We start from the raw sequence: 27701 nt of genomic DNA on the forward strand, positions 1-27701 counted from the left end.
GCCGCCCCGCCGCTGGGGGCACGCGCGCACCATCCAATCAGTGTCTCCGGTGTGCCAGAAGTCCCGCCCCCTCACCCTGCGCGACCAATCAGCGCCCTCCAGGGGGAGTGTTCCTCCATCCGCCCCCTCCCCTGCGGCTCGTACAAGCGCGATGCTCTGGAAACCCCCGAATCCGTTGGTGACTGGCGGCGCTTGTCGCCAATAGCGCTGGGCAGCGGTGGCGCCGGCGCGCTATGATTGGCTGCGGCCGCGGCGGAGGGCCGATGGGGCGGGTCCGCCGGGGCAGCAGGAGCGGGTGTGCGGGCGCTCGCTGCGCGGCCGCGGCGGCGATGGGGCAGCGCGGAGAGGGCCGGGCCGGCGCGGCTCCCGGCGCGTGAGGGCCAAGCGGGCGGGAGGCCCAGCCCGGGCAGGGCAGGAGGAGGTGAGGAGTGAGCGGGGCCGGCGCGGCCGCGGGACGTCGCTCGGCGCCGTCAGGCAGGGGCGCGGCTGGCGCGGCCGCCTGCTCAGGCCGCGCTCCGGCCGGTTCGGCGGGCGGTCGCCGCGGGCCGCTGCCGCCGCCCCTGCGGTGCTGGAGGAGCCGGGCCCAGCGGCGGGGCCGAGCTAGGCCGGGGGTGGCGGTGGCTCCGCTCTTGGCGGGCCCTGCTGGGCCTTTCCGCCGCTTCAGCCTCAATCCCCGAGCAGCGCGTTGGCCGCTCCAGAAGAGTTTCGGGACTTTCCTGGCCCGTCCTGCGCAGAGCCGCCCGGGGAGCAAAGATGCTCCGGTTTGGGCGGGGGAGGATCATTATTTTCAGAGCTGAGCCTTGCACGCAGCCTTGTGGGTCGCACGGCCGTGTCTTGCCGTGAAACAGTCCGTGAGAGAAGCGGTGAAATACGATATTCGGTATCGTTTCGGGATCTGAGCACACGTGTTTCAATTTTTGGGGAGGGCTGGCCCGGCGTGTCCGCAGAGCGGCCGTATCGGTAAATCTCGTAACGCCACAGCGTTCTGGCCTCTGAGAATGAGTCCTGTTCTTCCTCTCACGGGGATTATTTGTATCAGATGTATTACGCCGAACACAACGTATTTTCTTTTAGGAAAAATGCTACCAGTATATACCTCTTTATATTACATTGGTTGCACCGCTATTTTGAGAAACAGTTTCTATTTCTTCCACTCATGGCTTGTATTGCCGACGTGTGATTCTGTGAATTGAGCGGCCCCTAAATTTCCTTGCTCCTAGCTTTAACCTTCCCATGAAAATTGGTCTTGGGCTGTTGAAGAACAGAACTTTGAATGTCAGCTGGTTTAATTATTTTTGGTATTAAAGTGTCAGTTTTTAAGGGAAACTGTACAGTTTATTTTAGCCTTTTCATTTGTACTCTGAATCAGAGCCACAGACGTGTGTGCATTCTGAAACTTGATAGCTGGTTTAAACATCTTAGTATAGTTCATCTGTGGCTCCTGCAGGGTAGGAACAGAGGTCTTGAGTTTCACAGCAGACTGTTATTCTGATGAGATGTCTCTGTAGTGACAACAGTGACTCACAACTGAGGAATAAAGGAAATTAGGGAAGCTTTGAAGTTAGGTAGCTTATGGCCTACTCCTGACAATTTTTTAAATGTTTTTATATTCCAAAGTATGTAGTGTTACAGTCATAATTATGTTTTTCCTGTTTCTCCCCAAAGGCTTTTGAGCATGAAAAAATTCAGGTATTCAGTGGGTGGAATAGAAGGATGCAGCTGATCAGGCTCTGACACTTAAATTGTCCCTGTTGGTGGTCAGGTTCTCTTGGGTTTGCACAAGCCTTGTAGCTGCTGATGTGCAGTGCAGTGATGGCTTTGTGGTAAGGATTAAGTTGCTTGGTTCCCAAGTTAATCATACAGTGGTCTAATAGTTTGGTCATAGTCTGCTACGACTACGCTGTTTGTTCTGCAAAGATTTTTCTTTACTCACAGAATTCCATGGAAAATGGCTGTAAGAATGATCCTTAAATCAGTACTGTATATAAAGGTATTTTTGATATATTGCCAAAACGTAATGTCCTTTTAACAAGCTTTTCTGTACTCTTAAAATACTAATTTATCACTTGTATTATTCTAAAAGAAGAGTATTTGGCTTTTAAAGCTGTATGGGACAGTGGTTGAGAAGTTTTTAAAGGAAGGCATTTTTAAATAGTGATAATGAACTCTTTAGTAAAGAAAAGCCTTTTGGTACTATAGCCAGTGGTTTAGTAACATTTCTGTGGGTGACTAGGGCTTTGAAAGACTGACCACACACCACATAAAGTTATTGCATTATCTAAATGCAGCTGTTGACGAGTTTTCAGACTGAATTCTTTACTACTAAACATGTGAAGACTGTATTGTTGCAGCCATGGACTTGCAAACAAGATATACTTATTCAAAAATAGATATGATAAATCTTATTTTTAAAAAAATCTTTTTTAAGCTGTTGAACAGATTTTCTCTTTTAATATATTATTTCTGTGCAAACTTACAAAAATTAAAATTAATTATTTCTGTAAATGAAGTAGGAAAAATCAGGATCCCTGTAATGTTGGAGATGCTCGTCTGCAGTCTACTGGAGATTGAGAAACTTTGTTGAATGGCTCAAAAAAATGGAAAGTGAAAACATAAAATGGAGCTATGGAAAACAATATAGGGTTTTTTTCCCCTATTGTGTGAAAAAAGTAAAGGGGGTGAACTAGTCAGAACTTGTATGTAACTCTTATTTTACCATCTGAGTAGACTGACAAAAAGTAATGGTCATTTAATCGTGTTTCCATGTGGGGCAGGAGGGGGGATCCTTGCTGTGTTCTTCATTATTTTCCACTAAACTATTTCAGTCCCATGCTCACACCACTTTTTAGTTAATCATTAACATACATGAAAGCACATTTATGTGGATCAAAGGAAAGTGAGAAAACATATTTTATAACTTGGGAACACGAGGATGATCTATCAGCCTCTGCCTCAGTGAGGTCTGGAACTGCCTGGCTCCTGCCCCTCAGATGTTGGTTACCTGGCAGATGGGAACTCCTTGAGGCACAGAACTCCTGTGAGCTGCTGCAGCAGCAGTGGGGAGGTGTGGTGCTGACCCTGACACCCACGTGTCGCATCTGTGCTTGGTACAAGAGCCTCACCAAGGCAGCACAGCAGCGTGTGAGGTCCTAGGGACTGAAAGATGAGGCTTTGCCCAAGTTTAAGGTTGTCTCTAGCTGCTGCTTTTCTTTGAGTTTTGTTAAATACTCTGTTTAAAAAGATGAGGGAAATAATTACAGGACTGCTGGATTTCATTGCTTTCCAGTAGCTTCTGAGGCTGGATTCAAACAGGGTAGGAGAAATAGCAAGAGATTTTGTGGTATTTGAATGCCATCAGAGAAAAGTTGTGGAGAAATAGGGTACCTAGGCACAAGGACAAAGATTATTTGCCTTTAGGTATAAATGGTCATTGAGATTGTCCTTTAACTGAATTAAACTGTGGCATCACAGATTGGGAACAGGAGCATTTACATGACAATACGTTCTGAACTTGTACACTGCCCTTTGCTGTCATCTTTAGAAGAACAAATTCTGCTAAGGTACTGCAGATCTTTCTTCATGTATCCACTGTGATCAAAACTATTGACACACATGCTCAAAGAAGTATTTTCCAATTGATCTTTTCCATTTTATTAGTTGTGAACTGTAGTTTTCTAAAGATTATGTTTTCTCCATAGTTTTTTAATAACTGAAAGTGAGGTATTTCTTACTTTGTTGAAGTGAATTATCTTTCTAGAATGATAAAAATGAGAGCCTCCATTTTTTTCTGAGAATTGCATGCTGCAATACTGACACAATTTGGTTTTCATATATCGTATATTACTGAAACTGTCCATTTCTATTAAAGAAATGGCTGTTAAAAGTTACTAAAGTTCCCATTTTGTGCTGCTCTATTTTGTCAACACAATTTTCTGCTTCACTAAATCAAAATGTTATGCAGGATGACAGATGCAGTACACTTTGTCAGAAATAAATAGTCACTAAGCATGGGAAAAGAGCTTTATAGTGGAAGGTTTCATTAAAATAGTGTTTGTAAGTAGAGCAGGTTGTTTATTTATGCTCATTTGCATATAAGTTTTCTTTTTGCTTTCACTTATATGTGTTTTCTTTGTTTTCTGCATTTCATTGCATGTTTTCCACAGCCCTTTTTTTTTTTTTCCAAGGAACTAAAGGAGGAGATGAAATACACTGCAATAAAGAGCAGAAATGGGTTAATGGGTCTGTCCATGATCAGCAGTACAGTGGCTGTTCTGGGACTGTGGTCACTGCCTTGCATTTTGCTGAACTCTGCTCTGTATGAGGAATGAGAATGGTCAGAGATTTAAATTGTTTTATGTTTTACTTAAGGCTAGCTGTGCTTACCCGTTCAATTTTGTCTTTTTTTTCTTTTCTTTTTTATTCTAGGCTTCCTGCTCTGAATTTGTTCCTTTGCAAAATGAATATTGCGTTGTTTCAAAAAGATTGGACCCTCCAGTAGAATTTGAAAAGATCACTGCACATAAATCAAGAGCTTATTTTTCTTGAAGACTTCTGTCCAGCTTTTAAAGTTTTAATCACAATGAATTCAGGCTTATGGAGTCAAGAAAAAGCAAGTTCATCCTATTGGGAAGAGAGGATCTTTTATTTGCTTCTCCAAGAATGCAGTGTCATAGACAAGCAGACTCAAAAGCTCTTGAAAGTGCCCAAAGGTAGCATTGGGCAGTTTTTTCAAGACCGTTCTTCTGTGGCACACTCCAGAAATATTCCATGTAAAGGCAAGAAACTGCAGATTGGACTAAAGATTCTGGAACAACCTCATGCAGTCTTGTTTGTGGATGAGAAGGATGTTATAGAAATAAATGAAAAACTAGCTGAGTTGCTTCTGGCTATTACTAACTGTGAGGAAAGATACAGTTTATTTAAGAGCAAAAGCAGGTTAGCCAAAGGAGTCCAGATAGATATTGGCTCACCTGTTAGAGTACAGCTGAGATCAGGGGATGAGAAATATCCTGGAGTTGTTCGCTTCAGGGGACCCTTAATGCAAGAAAGGTCCCTAACAGGGATATACTTTGGAGTAGAGTTGCTGGTAAGTTACTTGCTAAGGGGTGGTATCAGATATACTTTATGAGGTGAGCTAAATATGTCTTCAGTAAAAAGAGGGAATCCTAATAATTTTTTTTTTCTGGAAGCATATTACCCCTAAAATCCATTACTTTCAGTCTTCTCATAAGTACTTTTATGTGAACGTGCCATATCACATCAGCCTTGTAATCTCCATGTTAAGTGAAGCTTGATGTGGTGCATGGGCTGGCAGAAAGACTTGAACATACTCTGAGTCCTCTAGCCCAGAAAAATTTAATTCATAGACTTGTGGAATGGTTTGGTTTTGAAGAGACCTTAAGTATCATCTAGTCCCAGACCCCTTGTTAGGTCAGGGACACCTTCCACTAGACCAGGTTCCCCAGAGCTCCATCAGTCCTGGCCTTGAGCACTGCCATGGATGGGGCATCCACAACTTCTCTGGGTAAAAATATTTACAGCCCTCTCATGGTGAATATCTGACTCTGGGATTTCTGTTGAGTAATTTGTTTGCCTGTGTCAGGATACAGTCTGTAAATGCAGGGTTGGACTTTAGGGCTGCTGTTTTTGGTGATGCCTAAATGTCCAATAGCAACTAGTTAAAATAGAGAATGTATCTGTTCTGTGCTCCTTGTGAGATATTTCTGCAAAATTAATGCCAACCACAAGCTATTGAAGAATTAGGTTCTGGAGAGTTCCTCTCTTGTTGTAGAAGTATAATTTTCAAAGTACTCTTTAAACTTTTCCTGAACTCTTTGTGATTCCCCCCGAGAACCTCAGGGAATAGCAGGCCCAAGTGTTTCTGAAAATCATCTCACTTTATATGGCATTTAAGTGGAATTTTTGAATGCTTAGCATTATGTCTAGTATGAAGTAGTCTTGTCTTGATATGGCAAGAATTTGATGATTGAAGCAAAAGTTGCACCTGAAGAAAATATGCTTCTCTGAGTTTAAAAGCTTCTGCCTGCAGCTACTCTCTAATCTAGTGACATCATGCTCTTTATTCCCTGAAGATAAGCAGTTTGTATATTTACCACAGATTCTGACAACAGAATTCTCTCAATAACGATAGTGCATCAGGCAAATTCTTAGTGCACTTTATCCAAAACACTGGATTATGTTACTGCTTTATTAGTAGTCTGTTTTTCACAAAATACATGATTGGTTTTTTATCTCTTTTTTCCTTCCTCTTCCTCCTCCTCTGCCACTTAGGAAGAAGGTCGTGGTCAGGGCTTTACTGATGGACAGTACCAAGGCAAGCAGCTTTTCAGATGTGATGAGGATTGTGGGGTTTTTGTTGCTTTGGACAAACTGGAGCTGGTGGAAGATGATGACAATGAACTGGAAAGTGACTATGCAGCTCCAGTTGACGCAATGCAGGTAGAACTTCCTCCTCTGGAGATCAACTCCAGGGTTTCTCTGAAGATAGGAGAGAGTATAGAGTATGGCACAGTTATATTCTGTGATGTCTTACCAGGAAACGAAAGTTTAGGATACGTTGTTGGAGTGGACATGGTAAGAAAATAATCTGACTTTAATAACTTCTGCATGTGTGTTAGCTAGTGAATGACATGCACGTAGAAGAAGAAACATTATCCACAAGCTACTTCAGCGGAGGCTGACCTAAAATGGGCAATAAACACTGTGTTCAAAGATGCATTTGGTGGTAATTTTCTTGGCATCAGGTAAATGGTGTTGTATTTGATGCTGAACTGTTCAGGCAAAATACTCTGCATACTCTGAGGAGCCTCCACTGAGCTACTTGCCATGTTAGGTGTCAGTCATGGAGTCAAGTGTTTGTCTTGTGAGACTGGCTTTGTTCTGCCTGTTAAAAAAGTAGGCTGGATGTCTTTTTCTTTTGTTAGCCATTTTTAAAAGCTTTTTTTCATGTAACTGTTTTGTTTGACTTAGTTCTACCTTAAAAGTGTGAGTTTCAAGGACAAAAGTTGATCTTTCAAGAAAATGTGAAGCTTGTAATTAAAACATGAAGCAACATGAATTTCTTAAAATGAACAGCTTTAAAATTTTTGGTATTTGAAGATTGCTCTGGTTTTGTAGCTTAGATGCTTCCATTTTCTTGGTTGCATTACCTGTTCCCTGAAGATGCCCTGGAATTGCTCTAGCTTGTTTATCAATAATGTTTTTTAGAAGAAAAATGCTTGTTAATGTAGGAGCTGTTTCTCAAGAGATCATGTTTTAATGTTTTGCCTTTAAAGACTGTAATGTTTGGCTATTCTAAATACAAAATTAGTTACGGGAAAAAGTAGATGTTATCAAATGTTTAATTCTCCTATTTTTTGTATTCCTAAAGACATATGTGTGTACTCAGTATGATGTAAATCTTCTTTTGGGATACATGTAATGTATTTTTCTATTTTTAGGATAATCCGATTGGAAACTGGGATGGAAGATATAATGGAATACAGCTGTGCAGTTTTGCAAGTGTTGAAAGTACACTTCTTTTGCATATCAATGATGTTATTCCAGGTATGCCCTGCTTTCTTAACCAGAAGGCAGACTTTGATAACATCTAGGACATCCTCCACCTAGGCACAGTTATATGATTAAAACAATACTGCAGAATTAATTTCCTAAGTTCACTTGAATTACCTTCTCTGTTACATTTCTCTTCAGTATTGCCCTCCTTTGGGTTACAGTCTCACTAGTAGAAAAGCTTTAATACCAAACAAAATTCCTGTCAAATTGTATAGTATTTACAATACTATGCAGTGTGTAGTCTTGTTGAATATGGGAGTGTCTGTAGTGGGAATCTTTTCTATGGGCTGTTGTTGAGTTTACTCCAGGGGTTCAAATATCTTGATCAGAAAGTTGTTCTTTCTGTGCTTGAAAGGTATTGACAGGATTATGTATGCATTCTGGGAATAAATACTTGGAAATGCCTGTGAAGACTGTGGAAAAAATTCACTGCACTAATTCACTGAATAGTATTAACTTTTAACAACTACAGTTCCCTGATTCCTTTTCTGAAGAAAGAAAAGTTTCTATGAGAGTTTTGTTTGGGCACTATCTCTAGGCAGGCTCTAATGAGTCTGTAGTCTAATTGTTGCTCTCACACTTCAGTTTGACTGACTTTTCTTATGTCTGCCTCCTCCTTGCTGGTTTAGTTGCTATACATGTTTTTGCACAAATTTTCTGCTCTTCTCTGGAGAAGTCACAGGGACTTCTCCGTTTTTTGAAAACAGCATTTATTGTAGATGTATTTGTGGAAAAAAACCTTAAAATTTCTTGTATCTGTTTCCCATAATGGAAATACATACCTACGTTAAAGGATGTAAAGTCAACCTATCTGATGTGTTCAAGAAGTAATGGTAGACTTTGCAGCAAGCACTTGCTGATGTGATAAAAGCAGATTGTATACACATAAAATGTTCTTGTGCCAAACAAGGCTTTGTTCTGCTCAGTGTTAAAGCTTGTGGTAGCAGAGCTTTGTTCAGTTTTGAGGTGAGCTTTGTGAACATAGTGGAAACATAGCAAAGGGAAGCTAATACTCTCTTCATGTGCCATGTCTTAGAGACTGTGTCACAGGACAGGAGACCTCCCAAGCTTGCCTATACCTCAAGAAGTGGTGACAAAGGCTTGTTCAATCATAGTAAGCCAAAGGCTATAGGTATGTATGGGAAGGGATTTGCTTTACTTTTATAAGATTGCAAAATTTTGTTGCTTGCAAAAAAGTATTGTCTTTTCTATCAGTTGGTGCATTATTTCAGTTACGTGTCAAGAATCATCACAGAATCACCAAGGTTGGCAGAGACCTTTGAGATCAAGTCCAACTGTACTTAAAAGTTAAATTTCTCTGGAGTATTAGTATGAATTTAATCATTATAGAGGTGATAGTTTAAATTAAGACTGGTCAAACTGCCTTCATTTTCATGAAAAAAAAATTGAGTTTTAGCAAAAATTCTTGACCATATTACCCAGTTGTCTAGTATTACCAGGTCAGAAATACATTTGCTTTCTCTGGAAGTGTGGTGTGTATTTATTGTTTTGTTTTGGTTTTTAATAAATACAGTTTGCTGTTGTCTTCTTGCAGAACTAGTAACTTCGAAATTTTTAGCTCAGGAGTAGATCTACTTAACAGTGACTGTATTAATTTTGCTGTGATTCAAAACCAGAATTGAATTCCCAAAATATAAACTTCCTTGACTCTGTTTATTGTTCAAGTCTGAAAACCCTCCTGGAGAAAACAAACAAACAAACTGAAAGAGGAGCAATTTTAAATTTTTTTTTATTTTAAGGCAAAAATCAAAATTCAGTGTCTCTTGATTTTACTACTGGCTACATTGGGTGGTAAAATACTAATGACAGTATATTCTGTAAGTTGTCATTTTACCTGGCATTGGATGCTGGCACAGATGATCTTCACTGTAGTAACTGTAGTTATATGTTGGTACAAATGATAAATTTAGAATTGGATCAGTAATTTCTTTGCCTACTGTAAAATCTTAGTGCTTTAAAACCAGCTGTATTGCAAATACCTTCTTATATCTATAATTTATAGTCATGAAAAATTTGCTCTTGAGAGGAGTTTTCTGCCTTCTTTTCAGCTTGGTGACTGAGATCTCAGCTCAGAGTGTATGTTGGTTTGGTGTAGACTTCTACCTCGTTGTAAGCTTAGAACTGTGCTAGCCTGTGTTTGCTCCTTTGTGGAAGCTGTCTTCTTGAAAGTGTAGTAACAAATTTATACAGTGAAATAAGAGTACAGGTGACCTTTTGTAAATAGAGATTAATCTCTTCAATAAAATATGTTGTTTTCCAGGATCTACCTCTGAACCTGGAAATAGAAGCAGATCTGAAGTCTTCTACACATTAAATGGCTCATCAGTTGACTCTCAGCCTCAAACAAAACCAAAATCCCCATGGTATATTGATGAAGGTAAAGAGAGGATAGTTTTTTATCTATTTATTTTTAAAACCCACAAAACAAAACTAGAGTGTATTGTGTTCTTCAAATAAAACAAGGATGAGATGAAATGTAAAACATGTAAAAATGTAAATTGGACTGTGTTGTTATAGAGGAATACATATTGCATGCATCTTGAAACCCCTGTGAAAATGTACTCTGTCTTGGTGTGACCCGTGGTTTTATTCTGCATGTAGGAGATTATGTTCTTGGCAATTCATGTGCAGCTTTGTGGGAATGTACATGTCTCACAGGCAAAATAAAAGCTGAGGCTGGGATGGAAGACAAGAAGTATTCCTTGTAGCTGAGTGTACACAGTAATTGTATTTTGCCTGTCTTTGTAGCTGTGTTACAGATCCTAGGGAACTGTAATATTGTGCCATGCAGGCTAATCAGTCTGGAAGTGAGAGTGGGGAAATTATCCAACTATACATGGGTTTTTTCTGTGTTTTTAAAAAGTTCTTTCTGTAAAATCTCTCTCTTTGTTTTTAAAAGTATGAGTGCACATACTTGAAGGATAAATATATCTTGATTTGCTTGCAGACCTATTTTTCTTTTTCCTGGTAAACTTTAGAAAAGTGTGGCTAACTGGCTTAATGACTGAAGGGGTAAATACTAAACTGTTAAGTTACACCAGAAACCTCTAGCAGCAGTAGCCCCTGAATTCTTGGAAGCACAAAAGAAAACGGGTTAAAATTGTTCTTGGTTCTGTAACAGATGTCTTTTTAATGTTTTTAAGGCATTAACTTCATTTAATGAAATAGCATGGGGAGAATGGGTGAAGAGGAGGCTTTTGTTCTGTGAATATCAATTGTGTGTTGGAGACCCTTCCAATTCAGGGCATTCTATGTCTATGTAGAGAGATGAGAGAAGACACAGTGCTTGCGCTGTTCCATGTAGTTGTGATCTCTTTTATCAGGCACTGCATTGCTCATGACATGTTTAAGTCTTTTATTCTTTGTAGATACTGATAGATTCCCTGTTTTAGAACCGAAATATGTTGTGATAAAGTCAGTGGAATGAGCATTTTTCCATTTGCAAATCATATCTACAAGCAATTATTTATGTATTTATAAGCTGTGAACCAATTAATTTCCTCAGTCACAATGACCAGTGAGCTCTTTCTAGTTTTGCCCCCTACAGTTATAATCCTTGAGGCTGTTAACTCATGTTCAAAGAAAAAGCCTCATGTGATGATGAAAAAAAAGATTTCAATCCAAACCTTTCTGTAGTTTCTAACATCTCCTTTCTCTGTGCTGTTCATTTCTGTTGCTTGTGGTAAAAGTGGTGGGACTGCAGCAGTGTCTGCTCAGTCAGTTCTGTGTCTCCAGTGTTGTCAGGTGACAAAAGTCTTCCTAAATGTCCCCAGCTGTTAGTGCTTCCCACCTGCTACATCAGATGCTGCAGGTTTGAGAGCCAAGTCTTTCCTTTTTTAATAAAAGGAGAAAAAAACCCCAACACTTACTGACATCTTGGTTTTGATTTTAACAGCTGCTGAAGACCCTTCAAAGTCACTTACTGATTCATCTTCTGGATTTGGGCATTCTTCACCACCACTGCAGCCACCTTTAACAAACTCTGTGTCTACAGAAAACAGATTTCACTCTCTCCCCTTCAGCTTGACAAAAACAACAAGTACTAATGGTACTATGGGACATAGTCCTCTCTCTTTATCTGTTCAGTCTGTCATGGGTGATGTGAATACTACAGCTACCCAGGAGAGTCCATCAGCAGCAAGCCCAGTTGGAAACTCACATGGTCTTGAAGCAGGTTCCTTGGCTGAAGTTAAAGAAAATCCTCCTTTCTATGGAGTAATCCGCTGGATTGGCCAGCCCCCTGGAGTAAATGAAGTGTTAGCAGGACTGGAACTGGTAAATATAAATTCTAGTTCACATTAATGCTAATTACTAGTTTTGTTTCTCAGAGCTGGTGCCTTTCTATGCTCCAAAACCAGCCAGTCTGGGGGATTTGCCCAAACAGGTTGCCAAGTGCTTTGCTTAGTGCTAAGTTCTTTGATAAACTCTGACTTTTATGGCTGCCCCGCACCTTACCCTGGTTGTAGACTCTGAAATGTTTCTATCACAGTTGGCAAAGGATTTTGTAGGACTGATCAATTCCTTGCTTTAGAGGAGTGTCCTTTGCTTACATTATAGAGATTGTAATTGAAAAATGAAATTTAAAGGTCCTTTAAGTGGAAATTTATATAAAACTCTCTAGCTGTAGTAGTCTTTGTTGAATGTCATTTTTTGTTTGTTGTTTGCATATCAACAAGCAGGCAGAGTGATGACTGTCAGAGTTGTAAGGCTGGTTTTGATAATTGACAGTTGTGATATTGTTGATTTGACAGCCATGTGCTTTATGTGTTTCTGTGGGCCCTTTGTAAAAAAAAAAAAAAACAAACCCACAGTTGCCTCAAACATGAATTGCTGTTGTGTACTGCCATTCCCTCCCTGGCAGCTGCTGCCATGGTTGTGATGGGGTATTGGTTAAATTAATGTGGTAAATTAGGGAGATGGGGGTCTTTATTTTGAGATAGTGTTCAATAACATGTTACATAAAGCAGTGTAAAATGATGTAAAACATAAGCAAAGTATGTGAGAATGTGACTGGAATTCCAGCTGTTACAAAGAAGTCCTGATCCTTGTGGGTGTTTAGGGTGAAGTTGAAGCCATAGCTTGCCACAGGCATTCTGAGCCTGCTCCGTAGGGTGTCATGCACCCTGGGTGCCCCTTGAGCTTTTCTGCATTAAAGCCTAGCTGTTGTTAGTAAGCAGGCAATGTACCTTAAATCCTGTTCTCAAAGATAACAGCTTGTTGTTGTTTACTCCTAGTTTGTGTTCTCTCCTTGATGTACATTTTGTGTGTTTTGAAGCAGACATTTTTCTTGTGCAGCCAAATCACGCTGAAGTTGTTCACACTATCCCATGCTCAGTGATTTCAATTAAGTGGTAAAAAGAGCTCTTTCTAACCACAGAAGGAATCTGGACCAGGTTAAATTCACAGTCTCTCCTTCTACCTCCCCCATGCTGCTTCTAGTGGACTTCTTGGTTTATTTTGGATGTAGTGAAAGTTTAGGCATGAAGAAAGAAAGAAACACACAAGTCTTAATGTTCTCAATAAATCCAGTCAAACAACACCTCAGCTGAGGCTTTGGATACTAAATTGCAGAAACAGTGTGTATCATGCTTCAGAGCAGCAGAAGGGTGACTTATGGGTAGATACTTTGTCAAATGTCTTACTGCAGAATTGTAGAAATAAGAAAAATGCTGAATCCTTCTCACTTGGATTTTCAGGAAGATGAATGTGCAGGCTGCACGGACGGAACGTTTAAAGGAACTCGCTACTTCACGTGTGCTCCAAAGAAAGCTCTTTTTGTTAAACTCAAAAGCTGCAGGCCAGACTCCAGGTTTGCCTCACTCCAGCCTGTTTCCAACCAGATTGAGCGCTGCAATTCTCTAGGTACTGAGCTTCTGCTTATTTCTTGTTTATCAGCTGGGAACTGGCCAGGGCTTTGGTTTCATTCATTCCTGCAATATGTTCTTTTATTGAGCACTTGGAAATCTGTACAGGTATTACTTAATTGAGAATAATGAATAGCAGATCAGCCTGTACAGAATACAGTGATTCTTGAATTATTCTTTTATGCTTTAAAACAAGAAAATATTTATATATTTAAAGAAATGTCATAAAATTATGGGAATTGTTTATGCTGTACACTTTTTTATTAGAAGTTGTAAAACAGTCTTGCTGAAAATGGTATTTGTAACTCTAGCACTGTATGATTACATTAAAAGAAATAAAGGCAGTTATTTTTCTATAACCTATAACATCAAATTATTTTAGTCTCTAAATATTAACAAAGAAAAGCATGTATTTTTATGATGGAAGTTAGTGGTGAAAAGCTTCTTTTTTCCCCTAACTTCAAGTATTTTAGATTTCTTGGGTCACTTTGTATTGTCTGAGACAACAGCAAAGAAAAGTGTCTGATACTTGTAAGATAGTGTGAACAGGGCATTTGTAATGAAAAGAGAACTTCATTCCTACTGGATAAAGTTAATTCAGTGCTGCAGGCTTTCTGAAGCACTCTGGTGTGGAATGTAAGGCCTTGTTCACTCTCTGGAAGGCAATGAGTCTCAGCTATAATAAAATGCTATTCTAGTCCAGAGGAGTAATGCTTACACTGAGGCAGCAACTTAGCTATAAAATATTACTAGGAAAATCTCAAGGGGGATAAAATTTGAGGCTTTAAAGTGTCTTTTGAAAAAAAAAATTTCAGCCTTTGGAGGTTACTTAAGTGAAGTGGTAGAAGAAAACACTCCTCCAAAAATGGAAAAAGAAGGTTTAGAGACAATGATTGGAAAGAAGAAAGGTATCCAGGGTCATTACAACTCCTGTTACTTAGACTCCACCTTATTCTGGTAAGTTCATAATTTGTGTAGCAGCATCCCTTGCTAGAAATGCAGAACATGTGATCTTTGCTTGAGTGACTGTCTGTGTGTATTCCTGTGCTGCAGTCCCTGTGCTCTCCCAGTGCCAGCAGTGAAGTGCTGCTCGTGTCCACACTGGACTGGCCCTTATGGATCTGCTTGTTGAGACAGAGGGAGTCCCTGGCCTGTAAATGGTTGAAGGATAAGGAGAACACAGGCCAGGGGGTGGAGGGAGGGAAATGCCTCTTGCAGCTTGTTTGCAGAAGCCTGCCTGCAATTGGTTCTGTACTTTGCTGCAGAAAGAATACTGGGTTGGAGTGGACTTTGCTATTTAGTGCAGCTGAGTCCCCTGTCCATAACTGTCTCTTTTTGAGTTTGTTTGGTTCTTTAATTCTTCTGTGGCTTTGCTTGGTTTGTCTTATGTTGCTCAGGCATCTGAATGGTCAAAACAACCTTCCTTTTCCTTTTTTCTTTGTAGCCTGTTTTCTTTTAGCTCTGTTTTGGACACTGTGCTACTCAGACCTAAAGAAATTAATGATGTAGAGTATTATAGTGAGACTCAGGAGCTGCTGAGGACAGAGATTGTGAATCCTCTGAGAATGTAAGTGAAGAACTGGTCTCTAGTCTAATATGAATTAGATCCTGCAGTGATTGCATTCCTACTGCAAATCTGAGAAGTTTGGCTATCTGCTGCTACTACTCAGTGTATTTTTTTAAGTATTTTTACTTTTTCTTCATGGCAAATTTAATCAGTGATAACTGGAAAGAATTATTCATTGTTTGGTGATAAATATTTTCACTAGTTTCTTACTTTCAAATGGATCAGCACAAAGCTATTGTAAAATTTGTACAAGTATTGTACAATAATACAAAAGTATTGATAAATAAAAGTTAAGTTTGTTCACAGCATTCATCTTGGCATGTTTTTAATGCTGTTGTACTTGACAAGGAAATTATTTGTGTTATCTTATATGGAGTTTCACAATTTGATAGATTTAGCAGGGCTTTAGAAGCTTCATTACTTTTTACATGTGGTCTGCAAGTGGCCAAAGTGCTTTTATTAAAAAAACTTAATATGACCTTTGTAATTTCTCAGGCACAATGAGCAAAAGAGGTGCAATAAAAATCTCCATGAAAAGTTATTGTTCTTAAGCTTAATTTTTTACAAACATGTGAATAATACAGTTGTAGTTCCAAAATTCTATGGGCTGTCATTGAACAATTTCTGACAAAGTTTTTATTTTGATAAATAAAAATGTTGGTCCCTGAAGCCTTGTTCTTGTCAGAGAGTTTGTGCTTGGCCTGCTGTGTTCCTGCAGGGTCTATGAACAGGTAGGATAGCAGGATGCATACTGAGTAGCAGAAATCTCAGGTGCCTGAGGTGGCTGAATGCCTTACTGTCCTTTGATAGTGCTTAAAAACTTTAGGGGAAAAGACTGAATGCTCAGAGCAATTTCTTAGGTCAGCAGTACAGCTCTGTGTCTTCCTCAAATATTGAATGTTTTTTTTTTTCTGTTAACATCTCCCACAGTGCTGTTATTATGTGACATTCTGAAATTATGTATTAAGCTGTGCAAATTAGAGTGAAAACAAATCAAAAGTAATTACCTGACAAATCTGAAAATAGTTCTCCTGGTAAGCTGATGATTTAAATGCTCTTAAAGGTTGTAAAAGAACATTGAACACTGCATTAAATTAATACTACATTAAGAAAACTAGGAGTCAGATTAAATATGAGAAATCAGTATGTAGTTTTGAAGAAATACTGTATGCAGTTAAAGAAGGGTTTGAGAAACTGTATTTCAGTTTTTAAGTGATTGGTTTTGGCTTTTCTTTTACTGCTCTGGCTTGATCAAAAACTAGCTAAAGCTTATTAAACCCATTTATCTTAGATATGGATATGTATGTGCTACAAAAATAATGAAACTGAGGAAAATACTTGAAAAAGTTGAGGCTGCATCAGGATTCACTTCAGAGGAAAAAGGTAATGGGGGAGGTTTGCTTTTCTTTGAGACTTACAGGAATCTAATATGAAGGAACTGAGGAACCTTGCTACATAATTAAATCAGAACAAAACACCCAGATATTTTTCTGTGGGAATAGTGTCTCAAGCAGAGATCTGAGTGACCACTGGCTGCTAGAAAGGTCTTTTCTGCTTCCTCAGCTATGTAAGGAACCCCATCTGAACAGTTTCTGGAGTCTTCCACTGCCTGAATTTCTTTTAGTGCCTTCCTGTGCCCCTGGAACTCCCTTCTAGCAGTTGGTGGAGAAGACTGATAAGGCTGGGATGTTTGTCCTCTTTCAAATTGTCACTTTGATCCCTGAGGAATAAACTCTTGCACTACAACATTTCATTGTTACAATGGTTATGTAGTATTTTAAGGAATAAAATGTTCAAATCATGTTAGAAAAATCATTTCCCAACTTTTTGATCTTCTGCTGCATATATTGATTAATTAGCATTGTATTCTGTAGCTGCTTTGCTTTTATTCAAGAGAATACTACTTTTTTTTGTAAATACTGAATGCTGGAACCAGTATTTACTGCAGTTAGTGGCAGGGAGATAAATATACCAGCAAACTGTGGTGGGGGAGAACAGCCCTCTGGGAAGTGCTGTTGGCTGCATTCTTGGTTAGAGAACTTGGTCTCCAGTTTAGTTGAATTTAGGACTATGGTGTAGATTTTGTTACTGTCACTGCTCCTCACTGGCTCTCTGCAGATTCACTGTTTCCTTTTGAAAGCTTTTATTTCTCCTGGAAAAGTTGTGTGGTGCTAAATGGTTTCTCTGAAATACAGAGCATCTTTTTTAACTTTACTAGAAAGCTTTGTTATTCTGTTGAGCCTGTACCTTTTATTAGGGCCATTTAACACTAAAAGAATAAATAGAATAAATATTTTTGTCATGAAAATATTCCTAGTTTGTCATAATCTTATTGGGCTGATAAAGCTGTAAAAATTAACTGTTACTTTTTTCCTATGAAAATTTTGAAAACCTTCACTTTCAATGAATCTTGAATAATGTGTCTGGTTTTGCATACTGACAAGTCTTTTTTTCTCTCTTGCCTCCAGATCCGGAAGAATTTTTGAATATTTTATTTCACCATATTCTGAGAGTTGAGCCACTGTTGAAAATAAGGTGAATCTTATTTCTTTGGCCTTCCAGGGCTTTGTTCTTTGTATGGCACAGACACAACAAAACTTTTGTTCCACCATTCAGCTTTAGCAGCAGAGTTTGTGTGTGTTGTGCACATACCTGAACACCTCAAGGGCAATGCAGAAGTCTCCTTTCTTCTTAGCAGTGGTAACACTGAGCATCATGCTTTTAGAATTCTCTCAACACCTGAATATTCTGAAAAGCAACATTGACTTAAATGCTGGCTGGGATGGGAGGAAGTCACAGTTTATAGCAGATTTGATAAAAGTTCCCAGGAACTTCTGATGCTGAGATGAAACAGCTCCAACCAACCTAATGGTTTTCTTTTGCTGTTAGAGGCTAGTTAGTCCTGCATGTTTTTTCTCTATAGTAGCAAAAACCATTTCTTCAACCTGAGCATCATCTTTTATATCCTTTCTTTTGTACTTCCAGAGGAGGTTGAATTGCTTATCTGAAGATCTCCTCCCAAATATATCAGAGTTAGGTTTATTTAACAGGAACATGATCTGAAAACATTGATATTTGATACTTCACTATATTTTGAACATCTGACCTCAAAACATACTTAAATTGGTAGCTTAATCCTGTGCCCCCTCTCCCTAGCTATACAAAATATGTTGTAGTTTTGTGCTTGTTTTTTTAAGAGGATAATTGGTTTGTGGTGGGGATGTGTGTGTTTAATGGAATGGTTTTTTTTTCCCTTTTCTCCCCCTTATGGTGAGGATAAAGAAGTTTCTCCAGACTACTCCCTATGGCTTGCAGTTTGTGTGATAATCTGCCTCAGAGTTGGCCTAGGTGTGGAAGAAGTCTTAACAATTACAGCTGGGCAGCCTTGAATTTGGATTATCCTTTGGAGAGTTCTCTGCTAACTATAGAGCAAGTCTAGCAGCATTAGCCATCTGTGTGAGACTTCCACTGCAGGAAGCAGTGTAAATATCGCCCTGATTTAGAGGAAATGTTTCATTAAACCCATCAGACTGAAGATAATTAGTGTTGCTTCATTTGATATTTTATTATTGAAACTCCTAATTGTCTCTCCAATGAAAGCTGCTTTATTGTCTTGGGAGTTTTTGATGCAGATGCTTAGTTGGTAGTTCTGCCATGCATAGGCATATGTTTTTAAAACATGCTCTGAAACTCACACTGATTTTATTTCTTTAAATTTTTCCATAATCAATTCAAACTTAATACTTGACTGCCTGGCATTTTGTTACTAGGGGCAGGGGACTGGGCTTTGTCAGGCTTTGTTGTTTGTTTGGGTTTTTTTTAAAGCACAATATATTTCAATGCAGAGAGGATGTCTTGTTGACTATTTTCATGTAGATGTTATTTTCCTAGAAGATACAGTCGTCATTACAGTAGACCTTCAGAATCTGTTTTTTGTTTTTTCTCTTTAAAACTGTTTTTAGATCAGCAGGTCAGAAAGTACAAGACTGTTACTTCTATCAGATTTTTATGGACAAAAATGAGAAAGTTGGAGTCCCAACAATTCAGCAGTTACTGGAGTGGTCATTCATCAACAGCAACCTGAAGTTTGCAGAGGTTGGTGACAGCAGTTGCCTTGATAGAAGTGATCATACCTAAATATCTGTCCGTTCAGTAATGGGAGAAAAGTAGGATTTGGTGCAAAAACATGCAGACATGTTGGAAATGGGAATATTGTGTCAGTGACCCAGGATGCCTATAAAGCCAAAGCATTTTAAGGTTAACTTAATGAGATATATTCTTTGGTTGAACAGATCAAAGTGATTTAGGTAAAGAATTATTAAAAGAAAACTTCTTAGGTGCTGCCATTGAGTTGTTTTAAGGACTAATACTTTGAGATACCTCTGTTAGTGGCCTGTGAGTTTAAAAAATATGAATATATTTATAGCATTAGAAGAATGTCTGCAAAGTTAGGTAATTATTTATCTCAAGTTCATTACATTATATTCTGGCATTTTACCTAGGCACCTTCTTGCCTGATTATCCAGATGCCCCGGTTTGGAAAAGACTTCAAAATGTTCAATAAAATTTTTCCATCCTTGGAATTAAATATAACGGACTTACTTGAAGACAGTAAGTATATAACATTGCCTTGTATAATGAAAGAGAGTTGCTGAGAGTAACTAAGACAGTCAAAGTATTCCTGATACTTCTGGTGGTTTGTTGGGTTTTTTTCTGTTGGATATTTACCAAAATAGTGTGAGATGCTCAGGCTGAGGAAAAATGAAATTTACTGGGTAGAAGGCTTTTTTCCCCTCATGTGAATTAGAAGCTCTAATTCAGAATAATATGTAGATTGCAACTTCTTTTTTTGTTTAAGTCTTGAGTACTTGTACAACTGAACTTATTTCAGGACTGTTTTTAAAATTGAATTATTAGCAGCAAAGCTGTTCATTAGACTAGAAGGGAGCCTGGGATGAGGATGTGCACCTGTGGTATATTGTGGCTGTGTATTTTTTAGCCATAATTATGTCACTTGTGTGACCTAAGTTTCTTCCATTGGTCATCCACTGAATTTTTCATTGCATCATCCTAAGGAAGGACACCTGGTTTTAAATTTGAGTTAAGAATTAATAAAACTGCCAAAATTTCTTAGAATAATAATCTTTGAAATTGCCATGGCCTTTTGGCCATCAGCTTATGCGGGGCTTTTTTTTGTTGTTGTTGTTGTTGTTTGTTTTTTGGTTTTTGGTTGGTTTTTTTTTTGCTGGTGTTGACAGCTGCAGGAGTTAAGACCACTATGATGAGAGCTAACATGATTTAAAAGCCTGTTTTTGCTTGTTCATGGACTAGATTTTTATCACCTTGTTTTGCCACTTACCAGTGTATATGTTTTTCTCTTAATCCACATTGCACCAAAGAGAAGTTAAATAGACTGGTACATTTCTCTTTGATTAGCAATCTCATTTTAACTTTTTTTTAATGTAGTGTTATTCTCCATGTAAAGTAATAGTTGTCCTTCATTTTCATATTCCTTTTGTTAAAAATCCAAGCCTCCCCAGCCTGCAGACTAATACCTTTGTTGCCACTGCAGCTCCCAGGCAGTGCCGTATCTGCAGAGGGCTCGCTATGTACGAGTGCAGGGAGTGTTATGAAGACACTGATATTTCTGCTGGCAAAATCAAGCAGTTCTGCAAAACATGCAATACACAGGTCAGTGCTTGTCTTTGGTATTCTCATGGGTTTTACCCAAATGGTTAATGCTTTGGTAATCAAAAGAAAGGCAGAAGAGATAGTGAGAATTCTTTACTAGCAGCAGTGTAGCTGCCACCCACCAAGTAAAGTGTCTCCTTTGGTGACAGATCAGACTTCTGCAATGTGTTTATCAGCATGGCAACTGCCAAATCCAGGATTGGACACGGTGGAGAAGTAGTAACCATGTGTTTTAAATCTAATTTTATGTTCATGCTACCTTGTTAGAGTTGATAAATTCATGACAGAAATGCTGTGTTTTGCTGTTTGGCAATTGCATGAAGATGTCAATCACGGCTTGTTTTCAAATCTGAGCATAGTAGAAAACTGTAGCATTAAACCTGACCTCCTTTCTAACCTTAGATTTGAATTTTCTGGGCAATATTGAACTACACTGGTGGGGAAAAATAGAAGAAACGTTTAGTCAGCTGCTGTTATTGCAGTTCCTTCTCTGATACCATTAATCTTCTGTTCAGCAGTAATGTCCTTTTTAGCTTTGTCTGCCACTGAAACAAATAATCTTACGGGGTGTTTTTTCTTTTCTGAAATATCCCTTCAATTGTAGGTTCATCTTCATCCCAAGAGACAGAGTCATAAATTCAACCCGTTGTCCCTTCCGAAGGATCTGCCGGACTGGGACTGGCGGCACGGCTGCATCCCGTCGCAGAAGATGGAGCTGTTTGCGGTGCTGTGCATCGAGACCAGCCACTACGTGGCCTTCGTCAAGTACGGCAGGGACGACTCCGCCTGGCTCTTCTTCGACAGCATGGCAGATCGCGATGGTAACCTACCTTCACTCTCTTCACTTGCTCTTACATTTTTGTATGTCTGGTTTAGATTTCTGGGACTATTTCCCTAAAGTTTGGGGGATATTGGTGTTGTTTAACTTGATGTGCTTGATGCTGGGTTACTGGTCTTGGCTCAGCCTTACCTTAGCACGTGGATTTCATGGCAGCTGCTGATATGCGTATTCTGAATTTCACCTCAGTTGGATACCTTAGTAATTAGATGGTACAGAAGCAACTGCAGAAGTTTCTTAATAGGACTCCCTATACATTTTTCTATGCTTTGCAAATTAGGCAGAGACAATTATTTTAAATAATCAACTGCAGGAATGTACTTTCCATTTATATTTAAGTTGATGTACATGATTATCAGTTAGCATACAAATATTTTTATTACTGTTTCTTAAATGACATAGGGTAGCTGTCTTTAGAATAAAGGAAATAGTCACATGTTACAATATCTGTGCTATTCCTTTGAATCCTTTAAGAGTTATCAGTGGAAAATTGTTACCCTGTAATAATACAAATGTCAGTAGAACAACTGTTTTCTTAGATGCTGCTTTTTAAACAGATCCCATTTAAATATGGACTCTGTAGTTCTGGTGCCTAAGAAAACCAGTAATAGATGAAGTGTCAGACACATAGTAACAGTTTTTACATGACGTATTCTTGAACCCCTCTGTTACAGTGTGAGTTGGCAGGGAGAGAAGAGTCTTGCCTCCTGTTGAAAATGGTGCTGCTACAGAAGTAAAGTCACTTTCTTACAACAGCCAGAAGACAATCAAGCTTCATTTCAGAGTGCTTGAAATATGTATGAGTGATGTTTGTAAAGAACCACTATTTCAGGAATTTAGATCACATGAGATGCTGGAAATATCTCCTGCTGATTTTAGGGGGGTTTTTAATATTGCAAATATTTTTCTTCAGCTTTTCTTCATAAGCCAAAAATCTCTGCTGGGAACAGCAGGATGTCCATACTTGTGTTGTTTGAATTTGTTCAGTTTTATGAAAATGGCCAGAAGAAACTGTGCCTTAAAAGTCAGGTACAGACACAAATTGTAAATTCATCAGCTGTTACGAGTTGTCATGTTATTAACAAATTCAGTGTGTGTGAGGTATGTATTCAGGTCACTTTCCTAAAGTCACACAGAATTTTTAATGTTAATGAAAACCCAAAGTTCCCCTTGGTTTTGTGGGGTGTTTATGTGGGTGTGGTTTTTTGGTAAACACTACAGGATATTCTGTAGTGGAGTATTAGGATTCTAATACTATCCTAATATTAGGATTCTAATAGTGAGTTCTTGAACAATACCCTTCTCATAGATGTTTACCCTGCAGCAGTCCAGTGTGCATGTTTAAGTTTTTCAGAAGGTGTTTTCAAGAACTGGTGATGCTGTCATAATAAAAGTACATTTTGAAGAGCAAATATATGTAGATGTTCTCCTAATCTGTTTCTTCTTCTTTCCTAATGGTTTAAAAGGAGGTCAGAATGGCTTTAACATTCCACAAGTTACCCCATGTCCAGAAGTTGGTGAATACCTGAAGATGTCTCTAGAGGAATTGCACTCACTGGATTCCAGGAAAATCCAAGGCTGTGCACGAAGACTGCTTTGTGATGCTTACATGTGCATGTATCAAAGTCCAACAATGAGTTTATACAAATGAGCCAGGATCTCTGCAGAACTGAGGAGACAGTACAGAGTCACCCACTTGGGTTTGCTGCAGTTTTGGGTAGTTCAATGCAACCGTTGCTGGCAATGGAAGAAGTTGACTATGACATCCAGAGGATTTACTGTTCCAAAAACTACATATGGAGTTCTGTCACTGAAGTATTTAAGCATTTTGCACTCTAGGAAGTGTGCTTGTGTGTGTTTGTTTTATAAACAAAGTTAAGTTACTAAAACTTAAAAGCTTTAAGTGCATTGATGATACACAGGCTTTTTTAAAATGTTAAAGGTGGAATTATATCAGGAGAAATCTCCTTAGTCCATTGGGAATGTAAGGATACAGTATTCTAGCTCAGTGCATTTCTGTGGACAGGGATGATGATTCTCATGTGTTTCTCTATACGCACCCTGTCTCCTCACCCTTGATCTTTTTAGCACCCTAGATTCTCTCTCAAAGAGAGAATAACTTCAGTTTGAGTAAGATAGATAACTTTGACTGCTCATTGCATATTATGTTCTCTTATCTACTACATTCTTTTCAGTTCCAAAAGTTAATGTTCATTTAAAGATCTGAATCCCTGTCTTGCAAAAATCAAGCACACAGACTTGTGTTGATAACTGGCAAATTTTGGAGGGGAAAGAGAGGAAAAGGAGAGGGTATTAAGGGGAAGCATAATTGCTAAAATATAAAATTAGCAATGAAAATTAACAGATGTCTTTTTCTAAGTGTCTATTTTTAAAGAAACAAAGCAGTCTGGAACAGAACAGCAACTGTACACAAATGATTCCAGGACAAAACAATAAAATCATGGATTGCCTCAGGGAATGTTACTGAAGTGAATTCTAGTTCTTGGTAAATAAAACTGAATTTTCTACAGTACATTAAGCTACTGCCTGGGAATGTTATACATCTGACTCTTCATTTCAGGATTAATAATATTAAAAAGAGAATATTAAAAATCTCTGCTTGGAAAGATGAAGCTATACATAAAGGTAGATCAGAGTTTTACTGTATACCAAGTACCTGCTGAAAACTAACTTGAAAAGCTGCAAAACCTGTGTTTATGTAAAGTATTATACTTTGAAGTCTGTTGGTTCCTGTTTGCAATGACATACTGTTGTTTTAGTTGCCTTTTAGCTACTTCTGTCTACACTACTGGCAAACATGCAGCTATATATATACAGTAACATCTGGTTGTACCAATTGCATCTATATGAACTGTACATTTTCAACTCTTAAACTGTTTTATATGGAAACTTCCTTTTTGGGATCAAGTCTATAGAAGGGAAGAGATAACAAATTTAACAGAGGGAAAGCCACATTGAAAAAGCCACTGTTTTAAAGGCAATGGAGACTGATCCCTCATTGTAGAAAGTGTGGTTACTTTGTTTTTCTTGGAAAACCTAGAGTCTTTCTTTGTGACACATTCTACCATAGAGGGTAGTAGAGAGAGGTTTGAAAACTGCTTGAAGGACTAAACTCTCAGAAGCAGGGGCTGCTGAGGGAGTTGATCTGTTCCATTAGCCTTTGCATGAAGTGTGCTCTCACCTTTCACTCTCAAGAGCAACAAGGTTATTAGAAGTGTCACCCTTGTTTTGGCCTGGAAGAGTCTCCTGGCTTTCATGTTCCCTTGCCTTATTTAACCACTCTGTGCTCCTTGGCCAAACTCTTTTTTGTTTTAGTATAGAGCTCTTGACCTCTTTCTCTCCTGAAAAAATTTGGTGAGGTTTTAGGTGATGAATTCTATAACCAGGCCCCTCTGTGTCCCAACTTGGAAGGAGGTCCAAGCAGTGACCCCTTTGAACAAAGAGCAAACACAGACCCAAGCACAAACCTGCACCCAGGAGACCAGTCTGAATGTCTGGATTCTTTCTCTTCCCTAGCTCTAGATTTGTTTTTGACTTTCCTAGTGTGTTAATTTCATATGTCTTCCACTGGTGTCATCTTTCCAATCATCCCCCTGCCCCCCAGCCTCATTTCCTCTTCCTGCCTGAGCTTGGAGAACAGCCTTGGACCTGCTATGGCCAGGAGAGAATTGAAATTGGCAGCCATAGTAAAGTTTCCTAGGTGAATAATCTTGTAGCACTCTTTGATACAGCAGGAAATTATCCAGCTTTTCAGGAGATATACTCAATTAGCAGAAGTGAGTTAATATGCATGGGTGTAAATGAACTTGGCTTCTTGCCTCCAAACTCCTGGCCTTTCAATGGAGAAGGAAAAGAAGTGTGGACTCTTCCTGTGGGACACATAGGGAATATTCTTTACTGTGCACGCTTCTTGGTGACAAATACTGTGTTTGGAAAGGCCGGCAGTGCTCTGCAGCCTGCCTTTTGTACTATAGATTATTGCAAAATGGTAAATAGTTTTGCAAGCACTGTATGATTACATGGTTAGTTTGTTGCCCACTTAAGAGGGCAGAGATATCTTCTACAGCATGCAAAAAAATTAGTTTTGGCAATCAAGGAGTCTTCTTTTAATCTAAAATGTATTGCTGTGTTCTGTACTGCTGCATTGGAGGTGATCTGGCAATGTAAATGAAATGTTACAGAAATAACCCCAATTTTATTTCCTTTCTCAGAAACGAGTATACAAACAGAAATGTGATTTCACTGTGAAAGGAAACTTGTAAAATAGCTTATATGCAAGGGTAAAAAAGGTGGGGTTTTCTGAGTGTTTTTTAGCCTTCAGCATATATTTGTAGGGGATTTTAGTAAGCTATTTTGAAGCTTGCATTCTAAGCATCTACTGCTGTTAACTGTAATGCCCAAAGAGTCCAGTGACTAAGCACCCAACATTTATGTTGTTTAATGCATTTGGAAACCTCCCAATCAATTTTTTTTTTTTTTTTTTTTAATATGGTGAATGTCCCCCCAAATGAATAGCGCTTAGATCATTCTTCATGGTTTGGCTCATAAATACTGCTAACAATGGCCTTAACCTGTGAGTAGGAAAATCCATTGATAACATGGTTTCTGACAGCCTGTAAAAATGTAGTTTCGTAGGACAAACTTTTGTAACTGGGGAAAAAAACCTTCATCCCATGCAACTTGCCTGCTCTGCTAAGCATTTTTAGAACTAGGGGTTCAAAATGGAACAAATCACTGTGCCACTAACTCCTTGCTTATTTTGAACATAGAGGGTAAAGAGGAGGTATTGGCTAAAGGTGATGCCTTACAGATTTACTCAAGCAAACACAATCCTTCAAGAAAGTCCCAACCAAATCCACTGTACGTTACATCAGAAGGCTTGTCGTTGGGCAGGGGAGATAATCAAAGGAAAAAAATACAAAAATATCTGTGTTCAGTAAAGGTCTTTCTAATATGCGATACTGATTCTGTGCTCTTGAAAATTGTACTACTGTGTTGTACTGAACAGCCTGTGAGATTCCCATTTTAAGCAAGTACTGTGTGTAACAAGAATTGCTCTTGATCATAAATGGTTCATTTCAATGCACTTATTTTTCTCGTGCACTTTATACTCACTGAGTAGCTGAGCGTGGTCACCATGATCCCTGACAATTGCCAGTTCCATCCAATCCCAAGGCACCACCGTGCTGCATACCAGACTGGTGTGGTTTCCCAACTGAGCTGGTGTAAAAAGCAGCTTGAAAGCTCTGTGTATTTTTACCACTGTAACAAAGCATGTTTTTATCTGTTCTTGATGTTTTGCTAAATAAACATCCCATGTTTTGTGCACTAATAGTCTCTTAAGCTTACAAGGCTGTCTCCAAGAAGGCATAAGGGAAACAAACTTTTGGATCACGTTGCCCTCAACTAGCCTTAATTTTTTTTTTTTTTCCAATGGTAGGGCTGAATGAGCTGCTGCTGGAAAGGAATGTACTATGTGCTCTTTCTGTATTAATATTAATTAAAAATATTATTCTTATGGCTCTATTCATTTCTTTGGGGCTTGGAAATGTGGGGGTGTCATGAAAAAGCATGAAGACAGGGTCAACTAGCTTGTTTTGTGTACTTACCGGCAGTTGTATGTTTATACATTTCTTTTAGTCCTTCCTTCGATGTTTCTAGGATACTTAGGAATTGTTATACTGTGTAAAACCAAGTCTACGATTACTACTTGTGTCTTACCAATTAACATGTAATACTGTAAGGGAAAACCACTGAAAAGCAGCTAAAATCCTGGCATTTTCCTGGGGGGATTTTATTTTTAAATTTAGTACACCACCTTATTAACACTAGTGAGCAGCTCCTCCTGGAATAATGCTGTAGCTTCACTGCTGAATCCACAGCTGACACTTTCTATGCACTTTGTGTCTAGAAAAACACTAACTCCTGTCCAGTAGGAGTAGGTTTACCTTTCTATTTCTTTTTCCTGAGGATTTTAGTAATAATAAATAAATCAATAAAAACTGATAAGTATAGTGAATAAAATCCTACCTGAGCATGCAAAAGGAATCATGTCAATTTAAGTAACTTAAAAAAATATATTTTACGGAAAATCCCTAAACACTTATGAAAATAGGTGCAGAAG

At 38.8% G+C, this 27701-nt stretch overlaps 1 protein-coding gene across 2 annotated transcripts; it reads left to right on the plus strand.

Annotated features, from left to right (window-relative positions):
• Positions 1 to 308: 308 nt before the first annotated feature.
• CYLD (CYLD lysine 63 deubiquitinase) lies at positions 309 to 27095 on the plus strand. 2 transcript variants are annotated; one of them, XM_059857093.1, is made up of 17 exons: positions 309 to 421; positions 4426 to 5086; positions 6292 to 6594; positions 7461 to 7566; positions 8612 to 8707; positions 9857 to 9973; positions 11492 to 11871; positions 13293 to 13458; positions 14276 to 14417; positions 14905 to 15027; positions 16319 to 16410; positions 17496 to 17562; positions 18990 to 19122; positions 19530 to 19638; positions 20600 to 20718; positions 21323 to 21539; positions 23023 to 27095. In XM_059857093.1, the coding sequence occupies exons 2-17, from the start codon at positions 4580 to 4582 to the stop codon at positions 23205 to 23207; spliced, it is 2862 nt and encodes a 953-aa protein (XP_059713076.1). In that variant the 5' UTR covers positions 309 to 421; positions 4426 to 4579; the 3' UTR covers positions 23208 to 27095. The 2 variants fall into 2 exon arrangements, with proteins under 2 accessions (XP_059713076.1, XP_059713077.1); XM_059857094.1 differs by having other exon boundaries at positions 6292 to 6459.
• The last annotated feature ends 606 nt before the right edge of the window (positions 27096 to 27701 follow it).

The sequence above is a fragment of the Haemorhous mexicanus genome, chromosome 12 (assembly GCF_027477595.1).
Source record: "Haemorhous mexicanus isolate bHaeMex1 chromosome 12, bHaeMex1.pri, whole genome shotgun sequence".
Taxonomy (NCBI): domain Eukaryota; kingdom Metazoa; phylum Chordata; class Aves; order Passeriformes; family Fringillidae; genus Haemorhous; species Haemorhous mexicanus.

What these genes read in the sequence shown, in the direction of transcription:
- CYLD (XM_059857093.1), top strand. Translation starts at nt 4,580, where the DNA reads ATGAATTCAGGCTTATGGAGTCAAGAAAAAGCAAGTTCATCCTATTGG. An exon ending in TTAGACTCCACCTTATTCTG is followed by an intron (nt 14,418 to 14,904) that starts GTAAGTTCATAA and finishes TTTTCTTTGTAG; the next exon opens with CCTGTTTTCTTTTAGCTCTG. An exon ending in ATTCACTTCAGAGGAAAAAG is followed by an intron (nt 16,411 to 17,495) that starts GTAATGGGGGAG and finishes TCTTGCCTCCAG; the next exon opens with ATCCGGAAGAATTTTTGAAT.